This window comes from Clupea harengus, chromosome 22 (genome assembly GCF_900700415.2).
Source record: "Clupea harengus chromosome 22, Ch_v2.0.2, whole genome shotgun sequence".
NCBI lineage: Eukaryota > Metazoa > Chordata > Actinopteri > Clupeiformes > Clupeidae > Clupea > Clupea harengus.
Window position 1 is genome coordinate 18,411,214 of NC_045173.1, and position 17,483 is coordinate 18,428,696.

General features: G+C 38.3%; 1 protein-coding gene and 3 long non-coding RNA genes across 4 annotated transcripts; all 4 read left to right on the plus strand.

Annotated features, from left to right (window-relative positions):
* The first annotated feature begins 2,390 nt into the window (after positions 1 to 2,390).
* On the plus strand, positions 2,391 to 3,389 carry LOC116218377. The gene is made up of 5 exons (XR_004162813.1): positions 2,391 to 2,419; positions 2,738 to 2,795; positions 2,898 to 2,938; positions 3,058 to 3,103; positions 3,211 to 3,389. It is a non-coding gene; the product is annotated as an uncharacterized LOC116218377 (long non-coding RNA).
* A 1,091-nt stretch (positions 3,390 to 4,480) lies between these two features.
* On the plus strand, positions 4,481 to 5,160 carry LOC116218378. Its single transcript, XR_004162814.2, has 3 exons — positions 4,481 to 4,760; positions 4,904 to 4,966; positions 5,086 to 5,160. It is a non-coding gene; the product is annotated as an uncharacterized LOC116218378 (long non-coding RNA).
* A 4,976-nt stretch (positions 5,161 to 10,136) lies between these two features.
* On the plus strand, positions 10,137 to 13,239 carry LOC105906944 (CMRF35-like molecule 2). Its single transcript, XM_031560379.2, has 9 exons — positions 10,137 to 10,329; positions 10,439 to 10,747; positions 11,160 to 11,217; positions 11,320 to 11,360; positions 11,480 to 11,525; positions 11,633 to 11,727; positions 12,736 to 12,773; positions 12,985 to 13,053; positions 13,159 to 13,239. Exons 1-9 carry the CDS (start codon positions 10,146 to 10,148, stop codon positions 13,237 to 13,239), a joined length of 921 nt encoding a protein of 306 aa, XP_031416239.2. The 5' UTR covers positions 10,137 to 10,145.
* Positions 13,240 to 13,375: 136 nt separating this feature from the next.
* On the plus strand, positions 13,376 to 14,258 carry LOC116218449. Its single transcript, XR_004162861.1, has 2 exons — positions 13,376 to 13,433; positions 13,553 to 14,258. It is a non-coding gene; the product is annotated as an uncharacterized LOC116218449 (long non-coding RNA).
* The last annotated feature ends 3,225 nt before the right edge of the window (positions 14,259 to 17,483 follow it).

Consider the following 17,483-nt stretch of genomic DNA (forward strand, 5'->3'; position numbering starts at 1 on the left):
GCAGAGCTCATGTATAGAAATAAAGAATACAATATAGTTCCTCTTTCAAGCTGCTTATTCTTTGAAGTTTAACCATACAAATTCCATAATGTCTCTTAAGACATACTTATGTTCATCTTAATTGTTCATGAATCTATGCAGCACCCTTTAACATGCATTAAAAGACCCTTCATTTCTCCTTAATCTATCTTTTGTGTGTTGAATCAATACACAAACCTACACACAAACACGCCTTCCAGACTTCAATAAAACTAAGGGTTTCAGCTTTAGAATGATCTTCTCAAGCCATTCAGAAAAATTCCTTGTGCTATTGGTTGGGGACTTCCCACAGTGACCAATCCTCTCACTGTCACATGCAGGTACTCATAGCCAGCCACCTAACCAAAATAACAATTGCCCAACGATAGATCCTGCCTGCAGGATACAACAGCGCACAACTGGCTGGAGACGGCTGTAACACGTGCCAAATGTTGTACCTGGGATCCGTATCTATAGCCCACAAAGCTTCTTTGAGTGACCGTCCTCAAAAAACTAAATCTGACAAAAGTGTTGTGGTTGATTTAGCTACAAAGCCTCTAATACCTATCTCCACTGGTTTGTGCTTTCCAACTTCATTGCCTTGCTTCCACTACAATATTGCTACCGGAAGTTTGGCTTCTGCCTTAAAATGCTTCCTCAATTGAGTTACTTTATTGTTAACTCAATAAAATAAACAATGCACTCACATTCAGAATACAACACCATGTCTGATCTATCTATCAGTCACACAGCAATATCCAATCCCGTGCTCTGCCCCATTTGCCAGTCCTGTTGGTATGTGTCTGGTGTCCACCTTTCTGCCCCTCTCGCACAAAATACATCTTATTGTTCCAGTCATAATCTCCCAGGGAAATAGTTAACCTCAACTCGTCTATTCCCTGAACCAACCCGCAAATTATTTTAAAACCTGATTATGTCTCCACGTGTACCAACCCTGGGTCAGGCTAGTTTTACATCCAGACCAAAGGATGTGTTAATCAGCCACCCAAACACAACTTGGAAATGATGTCTTTACTTACCCACTGACTGAGGTTCTGCACAGTTGGGAGGACATCATAAGTGGCTCCAACGATGAATTTTATTTTAATTTAATTCTCTCCATGTCACCATGTATTTATTAGTTGCTTTGCCTAATTATTGTTACACATCTATGGATGTATTTTGCATTCATTATTGTCTAAGAGTTGAATTGTTGCTGCGCTGCGCTGTGCTGTGCTTTGCTGTGCTGTGCTTTGCTTTGCTGTGCTTTACTTGGATGGGCAAAAGTATCACTCTTACTGAAAAAGTAAGTTCAGTTTCTCAAAATGAGGAAGAGTGTTATGGTATATCTACAGCACACACAGGAAATTAGAAGAATTAGAATTTGAGCCGTGCATAAGGAAACATGATCTACTTTCACACTGTTCTTTCTCTGTTTCTCCTTGTTCTCATTTTAGGTAAGTCTTGTGTTTCTGTGCATCTTCTGTTTTCAGTCATTGAAATTGAGTTTAGAAAATTATAGAGTGAGTGAAGTTTCATCCTGTAATCCACAGAGTCTGAATGCTATGTGGGCTTGAAGACTCTGACGAAGTTAACAGTAAGACCAGGGGACTCTATAACACTGCCATGTGTTTATAACCTGTCATTCAAATATCACAAGAAATTCTGGTGTTACAGATCATTTATTTGGTACTGTAATATTATGGCAACTGCAAATAACACCAAAGGGAAAGTGACCGTGACAGATTACCCTGAACATGATTTCTTTACTGTGACAATGAGAAACATGCAGCCATCAGACTATACCCAATACTGGTGTGCTATGGCTTTGACTGACACGTCACCCTATGATGAACTGAAGGAGCTTTCAATAAAATATCAGTCTGGTAAGACATGTTTTCCTATGTGAAGTAGCCTACTTATACATTTCAGTGACTTCATGCATTTCTGTAAGGTTTTACATGTTGATTCACATATTTGCTTTTCTCAGATCCTGATCTGTCAGTGGAGAGAAGTGTAGTATCTGGTGAGGTAGGGGGTAACGTGAGTGTCCAGTGTCGCTATAGTAAAACGTACAGTAGCCAAAAGAAGAGTTGGTGCAGTTTCAAAGACCCAAAGTGTTCATCAGTGGGGGGGTCAGTAGCAACTGCTGGCACAAAGTCCCAAATCAGGGATGATGGGGAAGGAACTCTGAGTGTTGAGATGATGGGGGTGAAGGAGACAGACACAGGCTGGTACTGGTGTGAGGTGGGAGATCTGCAGATACCCGTTTACCTGAACATCACACAACCAGCTGCAAGTATGTTTACAATTCATTTGGCTGACATGTTTACTTAGAAACTTTATTGTTAAGATGTTGGACAACACACACTTGTAACCACAGCCCTGAAGAACCAGAAAAGTATTTAACATATCGTAGTCTAAATACATAATCACAGTCACATTAGCTGCACACACACAAACACACACACACACACACACACACACACACACACACACACACACACACACACACACACACACACACACACACACACACACACGAATGAATAACTGCCGGTGGGTAAGTTTCAACTTCAAGTATTTTAACAATTAATTTGGCTGAAATAACAATGACAGCTGCATGGTTGCTTATTCACGAGTGACTGCTGTTGTTGCCTAAACTTGTTAGTGGAACTCTCCATACATCTTCTGATTTTTATCTTTTGTTCCTATTTAGTTCCCATCCCAACCACAACTACCTGCAACAACAGTGGCTTCACCTCCAATGGGATTAAGTAAATAAACAAAGACATTTAATTATCTTAGAGATGTATATGCTTTCAGACTGGTCCGTTTAGGAGCTGTAACTTTGTAATATACATGATTGATTGCCACAGGTCTTCCACAATAACAACAGGAATCATGATAAGCACTCTCAGTAAGATTATTTATTTTAAATTGATATTTGTACATTTATATGTTGTACTTTCTAAAGAAAAGTAAACCAATTCAACTCAGTTTAAAAGTTTAAACCAATGCCAAAACAATTACTTGCAGCTTGGGTCACCAACTCAACTGCAGATGACAATATGAAGTTCTCAGTGTGAGTATAAATAACTAAATCTTTTATTTAATATAGGTTAGCCCATTAAAGAGTAGATGTTTTCAAAATATTTTAAACACATTTATCTTTATGTCATGTTATTTTAGGCACATCGCCTTTATTGTCCTTCTGGGGATAGCTGGATTACTGTTGCTACTGGTAATGGTTGGTGTGGTTACCCGGATATTCTACAAGGCTAGTGGTAAGTTTTGTTGTATTTCTTCTTCCAAAACAAATCCCAGAACACAAAATTCTTTGCGTTGTCCACACACATCACAGATGACAAGATATAAATAAGGTATATGTTTTTTTTTCTCTTTTGGTGGCGGTGCAATCGATGTTGTACCTCACTATAGGTTTTGATTTGATGTAGAGCCTTCTTGTATTGAACCTTGTCTTCATCATGTAACATATATGTATTTTCTCATGTAACTTGTCCCCATCCCCTACCTACCAGACAGAAGGAAAGTTTCTGCCAACTTGAGAGAGAGAGAGAGCAGATTATGAGCTTGAGAGAAGATATTGTGTAGGATAGCTATAGGTCATTGTGGCACTGAAAACATTGAAGTTTTGGTTCATGTCATTTGAACTGTTAACAGGTGGATAAAACCAGTTCATAAGTTTGCTGTAACATTATTTATAACAATGGAAAGGTGAGGATCAAAAAAGCAGTTAAGAAGTGGTGCTACCATATTGTCTTCACACAAAAACATTATTCAAGATAGATTATTTGGCTGTAGAAGAGTTTGAAGTATAAGCCTCAAAGTAACATTCACACATTCACAAAGAGGTTATACTAAGTACAACAGGTTGGTAGCACGGGTTGATTGGTGCCAGCTACCCTTAGGTCTGATGCACCAGACAGGACGTGGTTGTCCGCAGCTGTGACAAAATGCTTACTTTAGGAAAGTACTTCTCTCTGCATGGGGGTTGGGGGGAACTGGCTAAAGACGGTATTCTGTCATAACCCACATAAGATATAGATCTACTGCACTCTTGTTGTTGCAGCAGAGTAATAGATAGAGTAATAAATGAGAATGTAGAGAATTACCCTGTAGCCTTTGCCTGGAGCACTTTATGAGCACAGAGGCAGAAGGTGATTGGAGCATTTGTGTTTAGCCCCTAAATGATTGTGTGCTATAATATGCAGTATGATCATGTGGTTTCTCATTGTTGATATAACTGTTTTTTATAACTGGGATAAAAGAAAAAGGCTCTCATAACTTTGCTTCATTTACTTCATTGTTGACTTTTTCCCTACGTATCAACAATGAAATAGTTAAGTATGTTTTAAATGTGTCCTCTCTCTCTATCTCTCTCTCTCTCTCTCTCTCTCTCTCTCTCCCCCCCCTCTCTCTCTCTCTCTCTCTCCATGTGTATGTGTGCACCTGTGCCCCTGGGAACAAACCCTCAGCCTGAGGTTAACCTAACATACAGTACTGTGGCCTGGAAGAAAGAAACCGACAACCGCAGACAAGCCCTGGTTTGTCCTTTTCAAGGAATGTTGATGCTATAATGGGGTAATATTTCTGGTGTAATAGAAATACCTGAGACTCTTTATATTGTTGTGTCTGAAATATATCTGCAGGGCTCCACAGCATCTGTATCCACTAACAGCCCTGACTTGACCGCCAGCTCTGTGCCAAGTTCTATAGAGGTGAGTCCATGATCCTAGCAGCTTTCCCAAAGACAAAACCCTAATCATGCTGTATTTGAGTGATTTGGCTCAGTGGACACAGGAGTACTTTGGCACCTGTTTTATATGGAAAACATCCATGTTATAATGTACTCCTCTCACAGCCTCAGGACCCTGCTGGTGTTGCTGATGTGGTCTACAGCTCTGTAGCAAGAAGGCAATGACAGGTCAGTGACTGCATTAGAGTAAGGCAGATTTAGTCTTTTCTTTCAAGTGTAGATATTTCTTATGTGGATAGTCTATTACAGTGCAGCTATATGCGCTTCACATCATCTTTCTCTTTCAGGTGTGTTGTGACTAATCCTGTCCATCAGATGGTGGCCCATTCAAATCCATTCAAATCCATGGAACTTTTTGCAACATTCTGAGGAGCCGGCGGGCCGGAGGAAATCGCTTGGCGGGCCGAATCTGTTTGAGACCCCTGCTTTAGAATTAGATATATGTACGTCTACTAGGGTATAAATGTGCTTTTAATTACTAACAGTTTGTGAGTTCCCACGCACTTAATGTCACATATATAATGTAAGAGGTTTTTTTTTTTGTGCCCATAGGGATTAACTGTCATGCAAAAAAGTATTTTAAAGATTCAAATGTAGATTTAAATAGCTAGCTACTATGATTTATTTGCTACTAATATGAATATGAAACTTGAGATCATCTTGTTGTGAATATATATGCATTGTATGTTGCTGCAGACATGACATCTCTTAGAGTGAGTTAAATGGCTTCCATTTCCCATATGATAGCAACAATAATAGTCATTAGCCTCTGCATTTCATTAGCTATAAAACTAATAATAAAAAAGTTCTGACTGTTTTTCTCTCTGCTATGAAGATCATGTAGATATAGGGTTGGTGGTATTCACAGGAAGATTAAAGTGGAACAACTTTCTGTGACTGACTGACTGACATACTAGAACACAGGAATAAGAACAAGATTATTTTAAAGTACTTTGAGCCTATATTATTAAAGCTTTTAATTTCAAAGCATATGCCAAATTGTGTGTTTATTGGGTAAGCAAGGTTTGTACATTTTACAATTGTTGTATTACATTATTATTTGATACCTAGTGTAGACATGAATACAGCTATTAGCCACTTCTCATCAAACTGCCAAGGAGATCATTTGTAGGCCATTTCCTTGAAAGTTTTTTCTTGCTCATCAACAGAAGTGGTGGGGGGATCTTCTTTAATCCCAAAGTGTGCTCTCTATGACTTGAGTGAAGTCAAGGGCTGTTCTATGAGGTGACAATCGCCACAGGTTGTCCGGTAAGAACAGATGGATGCCAAATTCCCAATCAAAGGTTTATTGATGCTCACACACAGCATCAATTGATGCTGATTATCACGTTCAAAAGCCATGATACCCGTGATAAATTATGAAGGAAATGAATGAAAGTAAATGGGACAGAAAATAAAAAAGCAGATGTAGACATTTCACCTGAGATGTAAAAATGGTTAATGTCTACAATATTATAACTGCATGACAACAAAATGTAATGCTAAAATGTACTCTCTGAGCAGAGAAAATACAAGACTCTTTCACAACATTTGAACATTTGAACATGTTCATCTGGCATATGTCCAATATTGTTCGTATGGGGACAGCTGGATTGCTGTTGCTACTTGCAGTGTTTGGTATGGTAACCTGTGGCTTTTGCAAGGCTCATAGTAAGTGTTGCTGTATTTCTTCTCTCAAGAATTTCTAACCACAGAAGTCATTTTTTGAATTTGCAGTTTTCAGATGGGAAGTAGTGGTTTGCTAAAAGGAGGGTGGGTGGGGGCTGTCTGACTTAACACTTGCTCAAATGACGCAGGCTGAATGAAGATAATCTCTGATAAACCCCCATAAGACGTACAACTTCAGTGCTCCTATTGGTTGCTGTAGACTGATAGTGAACTACACCATCTTGATTAGAGTTTATAGACCCTAGGCCCTATTATATTTACCCTACTAAGGGTAAACCTGTTGTTCTCTTGGCACAGGGTGAGTGGCTGACCGTGAGTGAGCAACCATGCAAATCAGAATTTACATCAGATGAAATTGAAAAGGTGATTATGAACCTGCCAATCGACCAAGCAAACCGTACAGAGGGTGTTTCCTATGAAACTCTGAAAGCCACCAGGCAGACATTGTCTCATATCTTGAAAAGAATATTCAATACCTGTCAGGGAAGGGCACACTTATCCACAGAATCCCCAAAAAGACAATATACCTGAGGATCCCTTAACATGCAAAGACTTATCACTGCTGCCATCTATATACAAAGTCTTTATGAAGTGTCTACGCTCATGAATACAACGATGTCTGTTGGTACTGGTATTCTGTCTAATAAACAAAAGGCCTATACTGAGCTCAAAACTAGTGGATTGTCCAAATTTTTGGCAGCTTAGGTCACGTTCACAGGCTGGCGGTACATTGAGGGGCTACATAAAACCAAGGCCAAACAGTTGGTAAAGTATTGCTCAATATCAGCTACTATAGGAAGCATGTTTTTTTGAAAGAGACGATGTAGCCTCTACCCTTGAACTGTAAAACACATAATGGACTGTTGAACTGCTTAAATTTGTTGGACTATTCAGAAAATTATGATTCCTGATGTGTCTTGACTTGTAATGTGGAATCAAATAAGTATATAAAATCTGTGTGTCTGTGTGTGTGTGTGTGTGTGTGTCTGTGTGTGTGTGTGTGTGTGTGTGTGTGTGTGTGTGTGTGTGTGCCCCTCACAAACACAAACCCTGAGGTTAAACCTGTTCTTCTCTGTGGTTGCAGTCTTTAAGGCTGCTGTGCTGTATGTTCCATTCTTTTAATTCATTTGCAGGAAACCACAACATCTACAGCTCTATAGCAAGAAGGCAATGACAGGTTAGTGAGTGTATTTGAGTAAAGATATTTTTGTAACTATTTAAAAAGGTCACCTGCTGTCTTTCCCCATACCTGCTGGCACTTCTGTAAAAATGTTGTGGTGCACCAGATCATGTTTTTCTTCCAGAAACTTCATCCCCAGCAGAGGGCGCACTGTCATACCAAAGACGAACGAGACACAGAGAAGATCCCAAAGATTTAACCCTGAAGTGACCTTGTTACTTTGTAATTACACAATAAATTAGACTAGGCTGTATAATACAGAGTACTGATGTGCTGCTATACACTGATCATTTGGGTATTACCATCTATTTAACTGTATGATTACAACAAAACAAGTACATTCATTGTAGTTGCTATGCCCTTATAAAATAACATAACAGACCAGACTTTCTGATGATCAGAAAAGACTAAAACATAAATGTTATAGTGTGTAAATACGGTATGTAATGTATGGAACAATACTTATATAACAGGTGTATAACAGTTGTAGCTAACCCTGGTAAATATTTATAAAGGGTTCAGAACTCAGTGTCAACTAGCTCTGTCAGAACAGTAGGTTTCTACCAGGCCCATGAAATTGGCTACAGATTATGTCAAATTATTTTTTTTATCCTGTATATAATCAATGACTGTGCCGTCCAATAACAGTTGGCATCATCAACTCTGTTCATCACATTGTACTATGCTACATTGTAAAATACATATGGGTAGACATGTAGGCCTTTTATTAATTTACATTCATTACGTTTTTTTTCTCCATTTTTATATTTACTGTTGGTACAGTAGATGCCACAATGGGAATGGATTGTGTCTCAGAACATCCTTTTTGAGCAGTCCATGATCATATGACGCAATAAATACATCCAGCAAGAGGAGACTTTTCTTCCATTCTAAATGAAATCACTCAGATTGAAATATTCCTTTCACCGTTTACATGGGTTGTGATCTGATCAAGAGGGTGTTTACATGCCTGAAAGGTGTGAACAGAATAGTTTCTTGATACTCCTCACAAAAACTCACACATAAACAAAATTACATAAAATGACATCTCATCTTAAGTGTATGTGTAATCTAATAAACATCATTACATTTTGCCTTTCTTATGCAGTATTTGCTTCTCTCTGACTACTGTTCTAGTCTTTCTTTGTAACAAGATGATCCATTCCTATAACTTACTCAGATGACCAGTTGGAGGCGACCAATCCTGCTTTTGAGCTTTCATTCATGGGACACTTAATCAAATAAACTTGCAGTTCAGCCCTTTTCAGCCTAGCCTTTATTACATGCATGTGCTCCCTGGCAATCAAACTCCTGACATTTGTGTCCTTAGCATCTTCCTTGTGCTGTACGCCATGCATGGACCAGACACCTGAAGCTGAGCCACAGGGACTCATGACTCCTCAACATGTCATGCAAGGACATGTACACAAAAGACAACATTTTGCTTATCCCATTAACGTTTCTAGCTCATGTTAAATTAGGGTTAATAAGTGAAAGAGGTTTTCTAACTAAATGTACTACATTGCTTCTTATGGTTTTAGGTATATCTTTTAAAAACATATTTCAGCGTCATTAAGTTATTTTAGCTTATTTGTCTAAATATCTGAAGAATCAAGTACTTTAATATATGAAGTGCATTAATCATGTCTAGTTTACTAGTTGCTCTATTTGAAAGGTGGTAGCCTATGAAAGATTATGCGTTATAGGGTGAATTTAAATAGGACAAGCATACGATGTGGACAGTAAGGGATTACCTTGCAGGGAAACAAAAAGTGAGATAAATGAGCAGCTAGGCTGAGCAAACATAATGGACTTTTGGTTTGTTTATTATTTTGGCTTTTTCCCCTCCTGAAGTCTCTGTAAATCAAAATGGAGACATAATACTCTACCATTCTCCAACATTATTTCCCATTAGTTTGTCATAAACTGTCAAGCAATTGTGCCTCACAAACGTAAGGCTTAATAAGACCGTGTGCTGTGGCTCTGTGATGTAAAATGTACTTGGATGGGCAAAAGTATCACTCTACTGAAAAACATTAATTGTGCAGAGCAGTGTGCATTTTACGAGAAAAGAAAGAGCTCTGTTGTATTTGCAGTTTCTCAAAATGAGGAAGAGTCTCATAGTATATCTACAGCACACGCAGGAAATGAGAAGAATTCAAATTTGAGTCGTGCATAAGGAAACATGACATACTTTCACCCTGTTCTTTCTCTGTTTCTCCTTGTTCTTGTTTTAGGTAAGTCTTGTATTTCTGCATCTTCTGTTTTCAGTCATTGAAATTGATTATTCAAGAAAAGAGTGAGTGAAGTTTCATCCTGTGGTCTACAGAATCTGAATGCTATGTGGGCTTGAAGACTCTGACGAAGTTAACAGTAAGACCAGGGGAGTCTATAACACTGGCATGTGTTTATGACCAGTCATTTAAACATCACAAGAAATTCTGGTGTTACAGATCAACATTTTGGTACTGTAATATTATGGCAACTGCAAATAACACCAAAGGGAAAGTGACAGTGACAGATTACCCTGAATATGATTTCTTTACTGTGACAATGAGAAACATGCAGACATCAGACTATACCCAATACTGGTGTGCTATGGCATTGACTGAAACGTCACCCTATGATGACATGAAGGAGCTTTCAATAAAATATCAGTCTGGTAAGACATGTTTTTCAATGTGAAGTAGCCTACTTATATAATACATTTCAATGACTTCATGCATTTCTGTAAGGTTTTACATGTTGATTCACATATTTGCTTTTCTCAGATCCTGATCTGTCTGTGGAGAGAAGTGTAGTATCTGGTGAGGTAGGGGGCAACGTGAGTGTCCAGTGTCACTATAGTAACAAGTACAGAGGCGAAAAGAAGAAATGGTGCCGTTTCAAAGACCCAAAGTGTTCATCAGTAGGGGGGTCAGTAGCACCTGCTGGCACAAAGTCCCAAATCAGGGATGTTGGGGCTGGAACTCTGAGTGTTGAGATGGTGGGGGTGAAGGAGACAGACACAGGCTGGTACTGGTGTGAGGTGGGAGATCTGCAGATACCAGTTTACCTGAACATCACACAACACGCTGCAAGTATGTTTACAATTCATTTGGCTGACATGTTTACTTAGAAACTTTATTGTTAAGATGTTGGACAACACACACTTGTAACCACAGCCCTGAAGAACCAGAAAAGTATTTAACATATCGTAGTCTAAATACATAATCACAGTCACATTAGCTGCACACACACAAACACACAAACACACACACACACACACACACACACACACACACACACACACACACACACACACACACACACACACGAATGAATAACTGCCGGTGGGTAAGTTTCAACTTCAAGTATTTTAACAATTAATTTGGCTGAAATAACAATGACAGCTGCATGGTTGCTTATTCACGAGTGACTGCTGTTGTTGCCTAAACTTGTTAGTGGAACTCTCCATACATCTTCTGATTTTTATCTTTTGTTCCTATTTAGTTCCCATCCCAACCACAACTACCTGCAACAACAGTGGCTTCACCTCCAATGGGATTAAGTAAATAAACAAAGACATTTAATTATCTTAGAGATGTATATGCTTTCAGACTGGTCCGTTTAGGAGCTGTAACTTTGTAATGTACATGATTGATTGCCACAGGTCTTCCACAATAACAACAGGAATCATGATAAGCACTCTCAGTAAGATTATTTATTTTAAATTGATATTTGTACATTTATATGTTGTACTTTCTAAAGAAAAGTAAACCAATTCAACTCAGTTTAAAAGTTTAAACCAATGCCAAAACAATTACTTGCAGCTTGGGTCACCAACTCAACTGCAGATGACAATATGAAGTTCTCAGTGTGAGTATAAATAACTAAATCTTTTATTTAATATAGGTTAGCCCATTAAAGAGTAGATGTTTTCAAAATATTTTAAACACATTTATCTTTATGTCATGTTATTTTAGGCACATCGCCTTTATTGTCCTTCTGGGGATAGCTGGATTACTGTTGCTACTGGTAATGGTTGGTGTGGTTACCCGGATATTCTACAAGGCTAGTGGTAAGTTTTGTTGTATTTCTTCTTCCAAAACAAATCCCAGAACACAAAATTCTTTGCGTTGTCCACACACATCACAGATGACAAGATATAACTAAGGTATATGTTTTTTTTTCTCTTTTGGTGGCGGTGCAATCGATGTTGTACCTCACTATAGGTTTTGATTTGATGTAGAGCCTTCTTGTATTGAACCTTGTCTTCATCATGTAACATATATGTATTTTCTCATGTAACTTGTCCCCATCCCCTACCTACCAGACAGAAGGAAAGTTTCTGCCAACTTGAGAGAGAGAGAGAGCAGATTATGAGCTTGAGAGAAGATATTGTGTAGGATATCTATAGGTCATTGTGGCACTGAAAACATTGAAGTTTTGGTTCATGTCATTTGAACTGTTAACAGGTGGATAAAACCAGTTCATAAGTTTGCTGTAACATTATTGATAACAATGGAAAGGTGAGGATCAAAAAAGCAGTTAAGAAGTGGTGCTACCATATTGTCTTCACACAAAAACATTATTCAAGATAGATTATTTGGCTGTAGAAGAGTTTGAAGTATAAGCCTCAAAGTAACATTCACACATTCACAAAGAGGTTATACTAAGTACAACAGGTTGGTAGCACGGGTTGATTGGTGCCAGCTACCCTTAGGTCTGATGCACCAGACAGGACGTGGTTGTCCGCAGCTGTGAGAAAATGCTTACTTGAAAGTACTTCTCTCTGCATGGGGGTTGGGGGGAACTGGCTAAAGACGGTATCCTGTCATAACCCACATAAGATATAGATCTACTGCACTCTTGTTGTTGCAGCAGAGTAATAGATAGAGTAATAAATGAGAATGTAGAGAATTACCCTGTAGCCTTTACCTGGAGCACTTTATGAGCACAGAGGCAGAAGGTGATTGGTAAGAGAGGTGATCATTTGTGTTTAGCCCCTAAATGATTGTGTGCTATAATATGCAGTATGATCATGTGGTTTCTCATTGTTGATATAACTGTTTTTGTTGTCAAGCAGGGTTGCATAGGGTATCAAGAGAAAATAACAATGTGACGGTAAGTGGGGATAAAAGAAAAAGGCTCTCATAACTTTGCTTCATTTACTTCATTGTTGACTTTTTCCCTACGTATCAACAATGAAATAGTTAAGTATGTTTTAAATGTGTCCTCTCTCTCTCTCTCTCTCTCTCCCCCCCCCCCCCCCCCTCTCTCTCTCTCTCTCTCCATGTGTATGTGTGCACCTGTGCCCCTGGGAACAAACCCTCAGCCTGAGGTTAACCTGACATACAGTACTGTGGCCTTGAAGAAAGAAACCAACAACCGCAGACAAACCCAGGTTTGTCATTTTCAAGGAATGTTGATGCTATAATGGGGTAATATTTTTGGTGTGATATAAATACCTGAGACTCTTTATATTGTTGTGTTTGAAATATATCTGCAGGGCTCCACAGCATCTGTATCCACTATCAGCCCTGACTTGACCGCCAGCTCTGTGCCAAGTTCTATAGAGGTGAGTCCATGATCCTAGCAGCTTTCCCAAAGACAAAACCCTAATCATGCTGTATGTGAGTGACTTGGCTCAGTGGACACAGGAGTACTTTGGCACCTGTTTTATATGGAAAACATCCATGTTATAATGTACTCCTCTCACAGCCTCAGGACACTGCTGGTGTTGCTGATGTGGTCTACAGCTCTGTAGCAAGAAGGCAATGACAGGTCAGTGACTGCATTAGAGTAAGGCAGATTTAGTCTTTTCTTTCAAGTGTAGATATTTCTTATGTGGATAGTCTATTACAGTGCAGCTATATGCGCTTCACATCATCTTTCTCTTTCAGGTGTGTTGTGACTAATCCTGTCCATCAGATGGTGGCCCATTCAAATCCATTCAAATCAATGGAACTTTTTGCAACATTCTGAGGAGCCGGCGGGCCGGAGGAAATCGCTTGGCGGGCCGGATCTGTTTGAGACCCCTGCTTTAGAATTAGATATATGTACGTCTACAAGGGTATAAATGTGCTTTTAATTACTAACAGTTTGTGAGTTCCCACGCACTTAATGTCACATATATAATGTAAGAGTTTTTTTTTTTTTGTGCCCATAGGGATTAACTGTCATGCAAAAAAGTATTTTAAAGATTCAAATGTAGATTTAAATAGCTAGCTACTATGATTTATTTGCTACTAATATGAATATGAAACTTGAGATCATCTTGTTGTGAATATATATGCATTGTATGTTGCTGCAGACATGACATCTCTTAGAGTGAGTTAAATGGCTTCCATTTCCCATATGATAGCAACAATAATAGTCATTAGCCTCTGCATTTCATTAGCTATAAAACTAATAATAAAAAAGTTCTGACTGTTTTTCTCTCTGCTATGAAGATCATGTAGATATAGGGTTGGTGGTATTCACAGGAAGATTAAAGTGGAACAACTTTCTGTGACTGACTGACTGACATACTAGAACACAGGAATAAGAACAAGATTATTTTAAAGTACTTTGAGCCTATATTATTAAAGCTTTTAATTTCAAAGCATATGCCAAATTGTGTGTTTATTGGGTAAGCAAGGTTTGTACATTTTACAATTGTTGTATTACAAATTATTATTTGATACCTAGTGTAGACATGAATACAGCTATTAGCCACTTCTCATCAAACTGCCAAGGAGATCATTTGTAGGCCATTTCCTTGAAAGTTTTTTCTTGCTCATCAACAGAAGTGGTGGGGGGATCTTCTTTAATCCCAAAGTGTGCTACCTGTCAGGGAAGGGCACACTTATCCACAGAATCCCCAAAAAGACAATATACCTGAGGATCCCTTAACATGCAAAGACTTATCACTGCTGCCATCTATATACAAAGTCTTTATGAAGTGTCTATTCTCATGAATACAACGATGTCTGTTGGTACTGGTATTCTGTCTAATGAACAAAAGGCCTCTATTGAGCTCCAAACTAGTGGATTGTCCAAATTTTTGGCAGCTTAGGTCACGTTCACAGGCTGGCGGTACATTGAGGGGCTACATAAAACCAAGGCCAAACAGTTGGTAAAGTATTGCTCAATATCAGCTATTATAGGAAGCATGTTTTTTTGAAAGAGACGATGTAGCCTCTACCCTTGAACTGTAAAACAAATAATGGACTGTTGAACTGCTTAAATTTGTTGGACTATTCAGAAAATTATGATTCCTGATGTGTCTTGACTTGTAATATGGAATCAAATAAGGTATATAAAATGTGTGTGTCTGCGTGTGTGTTTGTGTGTGTGTGTGTGTGTGTGTGTGTGTGTGTGTGTGTGTGTGTGTGTGCCCCTCAAAACAAACACAAAGTCTGAGGTTAAACCTGTTCTTCTCTGTGGTTGCACTTTCCTTTCTTTAAGGCCATTGTGCTGTATGTTAGGTTGTCATCCTCTAGACCACTCCCTGTATGACAATTTTTTTAATTAATTTGCAGGAAACCACAACATCTACAGCTCTGTAGCAAGAAGGCAATGACAGGTTAGTGAGTGTATTTGAGTAAAGATATTTTTGTAACTATTTAAAAAGGTCTCCTTCTGTCTTGCCCCATAACTGCTGGCACTTCTGTAAAAATGTTGTGGTGCACCAGATCATGTTTTTCTTCCAGAAACTTCATCCCCAGCAGAGGGCGCACTGTCATACCAAAGACGAACGAGACACAGAGAAGATCCCAAAGATTTAACCCTGAAGTGACCTTGTTACTTTGTAATTACACCATGAAGTAGCCTAGGCTGTATAGGACAGAGTACTGATGTGCCACTATACACTGACAATTTGGGTATTACCTTTTAGTTAACTGTATGTTTAGAATAAAACAAGTACATTCATTGTAGTTGCTATGCCCTTATAAAATAAGACATCAGTCTTCAGTCAGAAACTTTCTGATGAGCAGAAAAGACTAAAATGTAAATTTCATTGTCTTGCATAGTGTGTAAATACGGTATGTAATGTATGGAAGAATAGTTATATAACAGGTGTATAACAGTTGAACATGTGTATAACAATTGGCTACAGATTATGTCAAATTTTACTTTTTATCCTGTATGTAATCAATGACTCTGCAGTCCAATAACAGTTTGCATCATCAACTGTTCATCACATTGTACTATGCTACATTGTAAAATACATATGGGTAAACATGTAGGCCTTTTATTAATTTACATTGATTATGTTTTTTTTCTCCATCTTTATATTTTCTTTTGGTAAATGTTATGGATTAAGTAGAGCGCCTACAGTAGAGGTCACCATGGAAATGGATTGTGTCTCAGAACATCATTTTTGAGCAGTCCATGATCATATGACGCAATAAATACATTAACATATTCCACCAAGGTGAGACTTTTCTTTCATTCTCAATGAAATCCCTTAGATCGAAATATTTCTTTTTACTGATCAAGTGTGTGTTTATGCCTGAATGGTTTGAGCAGAATACTTTCTTGATACTCTTCACAAAAGCTCACATATAAACATGAAATCTGTATCATACTATCTCTTTGGATAAATTCGAATAAGAATAAGAATAATTTGAAGTGTATGTGTAATCTAATAAATATCTTTAAATTTTACATTTCTCATGCACTATTTGCTTCTGTCTGACTACTGCTCCAGTGTTTCTTTGTAACAAGATGGTCCATTCCTACCACTTACTCAGATGACCAGTTGGGGGCGACCAATTCTGCTTTTGAGCTTTCATTCATGGGACACTTCAATTCAAATCAACTTGCAGTTCAGCCCTTTTCAGCCTAGCCTTTATTACATGCATGTGCTCCCTGGCAATCAAACTCCTGACATTTGTGTCCTTAGCATCTTCCTTGTGCTGTACACCACGCAAGGACCAGACACCTGAAGCTGAGCCACAGGGACTCATGACTCCTACGCCATGTCATGTAAGGACATGTACACAAAGGACAATATTTAGCTAATTGCATTTAATTTTTAGCTAATGTTAAATTAGGAAGAATAAGTGATGGAGATTTTCTAACTAAATGTACTGCATTGCTTCTTATGGTTTTTGGTATATCTTTTAAAAACATATTCCAGAGTCATTAAGTTATTTTAGCTGATTAGTCTAAATATCTGAAGAATCAAGTACTTTAATATATGAAGTGCATTCAAGATCATGTCTAGTTTACTAGCTGCTCTATTTGAAAGGTGGTAGCCTACGGAAGGTTATGCATTATAGGGTGAATTTAAATAGGACAAGCATACAATGTGGCAGGAAGGGGTCACCTTGCAGATATACACCAAGTGAGATAAATAAGCAGCTAAACTGAGCATACATGATGGACTTTTGGTTTGTTTATTATTTTGGCTTTTTCCCCTCCTAAAATCTCTGTAAGTCAAAATGGAGACATAACACTCTACCTGTATTTCCTCAACATTCTCTCCCATTAGTTTGTCATAATCTGTCAGGCAATTGTGCTTCACAAACGTATTGCTTACTAAGGACTTGTGCTGTGGCTCTGTGAAGTAAAATGTACTTGGATGGGCAAAAGTATCAGTGTGCATTTTACGAGAAAAAAAAAGAGCTCTGTCACATTTACAGTTTCTCAAAATGAGGAAGAGTCTCATAGTATATCTACAGCACACACAGGAAATGAGAAGAATTAGAATTTGAGCCGTGCATAAAGAAACATGACCTACTTTCACACTGTTCTTTCTCTGTTTCTCCTTGTTCTCATTTTAGGTAAGTCTTGTATTCCTGTGCATCTTCTGTTTTCAGTCATTGACATTGATTGTTCAAGAAA

Bases quoted from the DNA above. Each gene is read 5' to 3' on its own strand.
- LOC105906944 (XM_031560379.2), top strand. From the start codon at position 10,146: ATGGCAACTGCAAATAACACCAAAGGGAAAGTGACAGTGACAGATTAC. The intron at 12,774-12,984 runs GTAAGTGGGGAT...ACAAACCCTCAG, and splicing joins GAGAAAATAACAATGTGACG to CCTGAGGTTAACCTGACATA. The intron at 13,054-13,158 runs GTTTGTCATTTT...ATATATCTGCAG, and splicing joins ACAACCGCAGACAAACCCAG to GGCTCCACAGCATCTGTATC.